The sequence below is a fragment of the Vicia villosa genome, linkage group LG3 (assembly GCF_029867415.1).
Source record: "Vicia villosa cultivar HV-30 ecotype Madison, WI linkage group LG3, Vvil1.0, whole genome shotgun sequence".
In the NCBI taxonomy this organism is placed as follows: domain Eukaryota; kingdom Viridiplantae; phylum Streptophyta; class Magnoliopsida; order Fabales; family Fabaceae; genus Vicia; species Vicia villosa.
In genome coordinates this window covers 27,219,438-27,226,234 of record NC_081182.1, presented here as the reverse complement: position 1 = coordinate 27,226,234, position 6,797 = coordinate 27,219,438, and the positions used below count along the sequence as shown (strand labels likewise).

General features: G+C 35.6%; 1 protein-coding gene across 2 annotated transcripts; it reads right to left on the bottom strand.

Moving 5' to 3' along the window:
• Positions 1-1,508: 1,508 nt before the first annotated feature.
• LOC131655247 (U-box domain-containing protein 52-like) lies at positions 1,509-4,722 on the bottom strand. 2 transcript variants are annotated; one of them, XM_058925137.1, is made up of 8 exons: positions 4,451-4,722; positions 4,283-4,365; positions 4,082-4,203; positions 3,754-3,963; positions 3,365-3,641; positions 3,102-3,203; positions 2,507-2,935; positions 1,509-2,423 (listed from the first exon to the last, which is right to left on the bottom strand). In XM_058925137.1, the coding sequence occupies exons 1-8, from the start codon at positions 4,605-4,607 to the stop codon at positions 1,671-1,673; spliced, it is 2,133 nt and encodes a 710-aa protein (XP_058781120.1). In that variant the 5' UTR covers positions 4,608-4,722; the 3' UTR covers positions 1,509-1,670. The 2 variants fall into 2 exon arrangements, with proteins under 2 accessions (XP_058781120.1, XP_058781121.1); XM_058925138.1 differs by having other exon boundaries at positions 4,447-4,626.
• Between the last annotated feature and the right edge of the window lie 2,075 nt (positions 4,723-6,797).

Genomic DNA, 6,797 nt, shown 5'->3' with positions numbered 1-6,797 from the left:
CTTGTCATTATTAGAACAAGTGGAGGATTATTGTGATTACTAATGATTAATCACAATGAATGTGTTCTCAAATGACAAAAAAATATGCAAGTGAAGGTTGTTTTTTGAATTCAAAACCAGACAACACTTGTGAAGTGTTGCAGTAGGCAATTTGTATTTTAATTTCAAAAATAGACAATGATCCGTGAAGTGTTGCAGAATGCAGTTAGAATAGGCAATGCTTGTGAAGTTGCAGTAGGCAAAAAGTTGCAACAGTAAGCAAAAAGTATTGCTGAAATGATGTGTTTTATCAAGAGTCGCAACTTTGTAAAACAACACTACCAGGCCTATAGCTTGAGCATTCTGGATTCAGAAAAATAAATTAAAAAAATCTATCATCTTCACACAAAATTCCATATTTCACTTTCCCTACATTCGAGTTTTCATCGGTCTTGTGCAAACTCAAGTATAAACTGAATTATCCTGGATATTTCTACGTACAAACTCTAAGATAATTTGAGAGTATTTGAAATATTATAAAGAAAGTGATTCAGTACATGTTTAGTATAAAATTTGCTAACGAATCACTGAGGATTTTGTGTTATTCAATGTTAATTTTATATATATATATATATATATATATATATATTAGACTTAGAGTTCTTTTAAATTTTTGGAGTTCATGTGTGTAAGTTAGTTATAATTGTGGCAAAACAAATAGAAACTATATTTTGCTGCAGTTTAACTATGATAAATTTTGAACCATGCGCAGTAGTCTATCTTACACCGTCAAAAACGTTATACCCTCGGCTTTCAACCATTCTAAACAGGGTACTCCCTCCGTCCCACAATGAGTGACTCATTTGGAATAAAATGATGTCCTAAAATGAATGACCCATTTCAATTTCCAATACATTTTTTCCAATTCTACCCTCTAATTATTAAAAAGTTCACCATTCCCAATACATAATAAGGGTACTATTGTAAAAACAATATTATCTCTCTTACTTTTTTACACTTTTCTTAATCTATGTGAAATGGTGTGCTGGGTCACTCATTGTGGGACGGAGGGAGTAATTACTAACGAAAGAATACTACCCAGTTAGCTAGGAACATTAACCAAACCAAGAATGGTGCATTATCAAAAAACTAAAAAGACTAAGAATGGTGCATGAACAGAAAGAGAAGATGGTGGGGGTATGGTGATTTTGTTGGTATTAGGAGTAAAGGAGGAGGTGCTGAACATAATAGACCACTTGAATTTGATGGAAATTTCAATTTCTCCCCAGAGGAGGTAACTGTATGTAGCTAACAAAAACAGCTCCATGGTTACCAACTTTGTTTCTACTAAAATGTTATGTTTGAAATTTCAAAATTTTATTCTGATTCTTTCTTTGACTGTACATATTCTGCTCTCATAATTTTATACTTGAAGGAATTCTGACCCTCCTTTATATTTGATGTTCCAGCAAATTCTTGCAAGGTTGCGTGTGATGCAAGGTTATTGAGCTATGACAATTGGCAACACATAAAGAAAACTTTCTATAAAGCTGTGCATTGAGATTGGTTCTCAGGTTGAAAATACATTGATAATCTGAATTGCATCAATTATATTTTGAACATTCTCTACAAGATGAGTAAGTCAACATACAAATCTAGCTGATCCTATTGACCGTCTTCGACAATTGATTTCAGGTAGGCATAGGAGGACGTTGCGAATGGCCATGAATCTTAGTATCAATAAAAACTTGATTATCAGTGTCTCCAAGGTCTCGTAACCGATTAATCTCTGGTAATACAACTGTTGCAAGACTTGGCCTATCTTTCTTGCAGAGTTCTGCACAACCTAATGCTATTTTAGCAAATGATAGAGCCTCTTCAACTGGCCAATCGGTCACCGCGGGATCAAGAATCTGCTTGAAACAATCCTTTTCGATCGCTTTTTTAACTTGGTGAGTAAGTCCCATGGGCGGCCTTGCTGTGATTATCTGCAGTAGCATTATCCCCAACGAGTAAACGTCGGACCTTGTGGTTAATATTCCTGTTTGTTGATACTCGGGGTCGATATAGCAAAACGTTCCAGCAGCTGAAGTCATGTAATATTGTGTGACACTGTCAGCTACAGAAGGAGGGACTAATCTTGCGAGACCGACATCGCTTATTTTACTCACGTAATTTCTGTCCAACAGAATGTTTGATGGTTTAAGGTCTCGATGCACGATTGGCTCCGGCTTTGTTTGGTGAAGGAAAAGCAGTGCAGTTGAAATCTCAGCTGCTATTTGGAACCTTTTTTGCCATGATAGAGGCTTGCTTTTGTTTTTTCGAAATAATCTATCTTCTAAGCTACCGTTATCCATATATTCATACACCAAACAACCATGCTCAGGACATGCACCGAGGAGGAGAACCATATTCGGATGTCGAATACTGCTTAGTACCTCAACCTGATCATTCAAGGAAAATATAAATTGTGCATATAAAGCCACTTCATGGAGGAAAAAAAATTGAAATTCATACATATGATTACCTCTTGTTGGAATTGCTTCCGGCCTTGAGAAGCTTCGGGATTTAAAAGTTTGATTGCAACTGCGGTGTGATCAAGGTGACCTTTAAACACCGGTCCATATCCACCTTCACCTATTTTTCTTGACGGGGAGAATCTATCGGTAGCAACTTCAATCTCCTGCATTGTGTATTTTCGATATCGATTATCATTTTGAGCCAATGCGGTTAATACTCGATCCCTCTCTGCTGCCTCTTTCATCGCCTTCATCTCTGCCTCCCTTCTTCTCTGAGCCTCTTGTTCAGCCTTCCACTTGGCTTCCTCAGCTGCTTCTAATGCAACTTTTGCTCTAGCCTTCTCCCTTTCTGCCATCGCAAGAGCTGCCTCTTGAGATAACCTAACTTCCACAACCTTTTTTTCCTCTTCTACTCTCCATCGACGAATTTGGTCTGCCTGTTATCAATCACACATTTTAGATTCATTTCGTAAATTTCATTGTTGGGTACGGCTCATAGTTTACCGATAAGTGGACAGGCCGCTCGAGCGGGACAAGTATTTAAACAAAAGTTGTATTCCATAAATTATAAAACTCTTTTTACTATTGCATAATTTACATCACCTGATTTTTTGCCGAGATTGCTTGCTTGCAAGCCGAGCTATACATGTCCATAGTTTGCTTCAATTCAAGCCTCAGTCTTTTCATCTCAGCTTCAAGCTCTCTCTGAAATGAAGTAAAAGACTCAACTGTCAAATTTTTAATAATTTTCTAACTCTTCATTTGGTCAAAAAATGTTTCTTGTTCAACAAGAAAGACGAATCAAAATAAAAATCCAACAAAACAACAATCGGTCATCAAAAAACTTATCTTTCTTTTCCACTTACTGAGGTATGAGAAGTCGCCTGTGTCCCAAAGGAATCTATTAGATCCATATCAGATCCGTTTGATTCAACAATCGGCCCAAGCGCTGCCATGTCTCTTTCGTCCATCGATGCCCAACTTCGTCCACGACTACTCGGTACATCAATACTGTCCATTGACATATTACTTCCTGCACTCCTTGGTCTCTCACGCGTCGATCCTTTTCCCGTAGTAACACTATCAAAAGACCTTGATTCTGAAGATCCTTCATAAGTGTTACCAGTTCTAGGTAGTATTGACCTGTTACACAAGAAAATTAAACAAGTTGAATCATCAATCATTTCGAATCATCTCAATCTCAATAAAAGACATTCAGAATATGCTAACGATATAAGTTTCAAATTTTTAGCACCTCATTCCACCTGCAAATTCACCACCATATGGGGAGGATGATTGAACCGGTATAATTTTCGTCGGAATAGTCTGGTTTCCTCCCATCGATCTTACCGCTGACCGAGCCGACACAATCTTCAACTTTGAAATGATGTATACAGAGCAATAATCCGGTGCTAATTTAATCATGTTTGTTGGTATATCATTATTTGCTTTAAATTTTTTTATACTGCCAAAAACATTACAAAACACCAATAAATCATTACATAAAGATAAATAACAAAAAATACATATAACAACAAAACTTCACAAGGATTAGTATCTGCAGTGGCGCAGAAGAAAAATACCTTGGCATATGATTCTTTGTTGATGCACCAACAACAATACTATGTATGACATTTCTATTAGCGAAATCTAATAGTCCTTTCACAACATCATGATGATCGATTACGGCTTCTTTCATGGTGATCTAAATGCAACAAATTCAACAAAATAAACAAAATTCAAAACTAATTTCAATGAAAATTAATTTAAATGAAACTACTTACAGCTTTGCGTTGACACATTGCACGTAAATTATTGAAAATATGCGATACATCATCTTCATCGGGTGGAAAAACATTAGTGCCCTCTGTGTTGAACAATGTACATGTGTTAGAATGAAATATATGAAAATAGTAAAAGATGTGATGAAATGAAGGTGAGAAGGTACCTACGGTTAGGTAAATTTTTGTGTTTAACATGGACAGCAATGATGACAGGATTGTCGAGATGATTGACTGCCCAACGAAAAGCGTAAGCACTGTTCTTGTCTTTGTCAACGGCCACCATTGTGTTTTGTTGTGGGGGACCGGTTGGCGGTGGGAGAGACATGGTGATTTGAAGGTGGAGATTTAGGCCACCGGTACGGTTAGTTGCCGGTGGCGCTGTGGAGAATGGGGAGAGGAACGAGAGGAAAGGAAGAAAAGAGGTTTGAATGAAAATGGAAGGAAAGTGAAAATTGATGAGTAACGATGAAAACGAACATAACTAACGTTTCTGATGTGTCGTGTTGTGTGCCGTTGGTTTTTTTTAGTTTGACTTTAATTTAGACATGGTGTTTTGACAAAATTTTGATCATCCCAAATAGGATGTTTTATGCCTTCAATTTTACAAATAGATTAATAAAAAAATGTGAAGAATATATAAGTTAAAGCAATTACAAATTATTTTTCTTTCCTTATTTCTATAGGTGGAAGTATGTAGGGGTGTTCGCGGTGCAGTTTGGGCAATTTTGACGTAAAAAATCATCTGAATTACTCACAACATATATGTGTTATAAAATAACAACAAAGTTTATCATATTTGGATAACAACTTTCCATTTAATATACAAAAATAATATTAGATAAAAATTGAATAAAAAACATAAAATAGTAGCATAAAATATATAATATAAAAAACATTATAATGAAATAGAAAAAAAAATGAAATATTAGAGAAGACAAAAAAGAAAGAGCGGAAGAGATGCGATTAGATAAGAAAATGAACATTAAAAACGTAATTGGAAAAGAGAACACTAGAATAAAAATAATGAAAAAGAAAGAACTTAAGAGATGAAAGACTAGAAAAAAATATGTGATCGATGTGTATTTAGAAAAGAAGATGAGAAAAAGGTGCAATACTGCTAGGAGAGATTTGAGAAGAATTAAATTGAAACTTTAAGTGTGAGGAAGAGAAAATTATTAGTAATCGTAAGACTAAGCCATAATAGGTTTGAATTTGGGTTGGATAAGTTATTTGAAGTTTGGAGGGTTGTAACATAATGCGGTTTGGTTCGGTTTGTAAAATACAAACAGCAAACCGAACCGCGCGGTTTATTAAAAAATGGCCCAAACACATCCGAACCATATGCGGTTTTTGCGGTTTCGGTTTGGTTTGGTTTGATTTTGCGGTTTTCTATTAAGCCGGTTTGGTTTTGCGGTTTTCTATTGAGCCGGTTTGGTTTTGAACACCCTTAGAAGTATAAACTTTTAATTTTATTGTATATCACTATAAATAAATAAAATTATTTCAGTAGGACTTTTAGTCTTCTATTATTTTATTTTATTTTTAAGAAGTGTCTCTCTTGGGATCTAATATGACTTAATCGTCTGATTGATTTTTGAATAATTTGAGTAGGAAAGTAGGTTATATGATGCTTACAATCTTATGGAAGGACCATTGTGTGTCAGGGTCAGGATCCCTAAGCTTGTTATCATCTTTGATCAACAAGACTCATCTGTCGGGCATGTGGGAGTTTTGATTCATGTTTAGCTCACTTGGGATTTGAGGTGAAAAAGAAAAATTTTTAGTATCAACAAGTGATGGTTGCAAACTTGTTACTTATTATCAAGGATGTTACTCTCTTTCTCCCTCTTTCTCTCTCTCTGGATCAAGACAGACGATCATGGTGTCTTTCTAAGGACAAAGTGTTTTTTGTTCCTTAGACTTATCATGAACTCCTTTAGAGTTGACTTTTAATTCTACTTTAGGAAGTATTGTGAACCTGACTTTTCCCCTTATCTTGGATAGTTGGACTCCTCTAAAGTTGTTTTTTTCTCGGCAGCTTCTTCTTCACAGTATCACCACTACAAGAAAAAGATTTAAAACATTGGGAGATATGGGTTCCTAAAGGTGTTTTATATCTGATGTGTACGAAATATTTTGAGTTAGTTACTCATTTGTTTGTCACTAGTGAGTACGTTATGTCTGTCAAGTATGGGGTTTTTAACTAGTTGGAGTGTTGTCTTCTTTTTCCTAAGGATCTCAACATTATCTTCTTGTCAATTACTTTGTTAGAAGTAGAACTAGAGTTAGGGGCAGTTTGTCTCTGATTTGGCATTGTTGTGTCTAGTCTATACAAAATTCTCTAAACGATATAGTTTTTCTATGAGCATATATCACCGCAAAGGATGTGGAGCATAGGCGGTTCTTGGGCCCGGCCAGGCTGGGCACATGCCCAGGCTCTGGCCCAATTGTTTTTTGAATTTGACCCAAAAACGTTTTTTAAAAAAAGAAAGCAAAAAAAATTAGAAAGGGCAAA

Coding starts and splice junctions, on each gene's coding strand:
- LOC131655247 (XM_058925137.1), bottom strand. CDS start 4,607: ATGTCTCTCCCACCGCCAACCGGTCCCCCACAACAAAACACAATGGTG. Junction 3,204..3,364: donor AGGCGACTTCTCATACCTCA/GTAAGTGGAAAA, acceptor ACTTCATTTCAG/AGAGAGCTTGAAGCTGAGAT. Junction 2,936..3,101: donor CAATCTCGGCAAAAAATCAG/GTGATGTAAATT, acceptor GATTGATAACAG/GCAGACCAAATTCGTCGATG.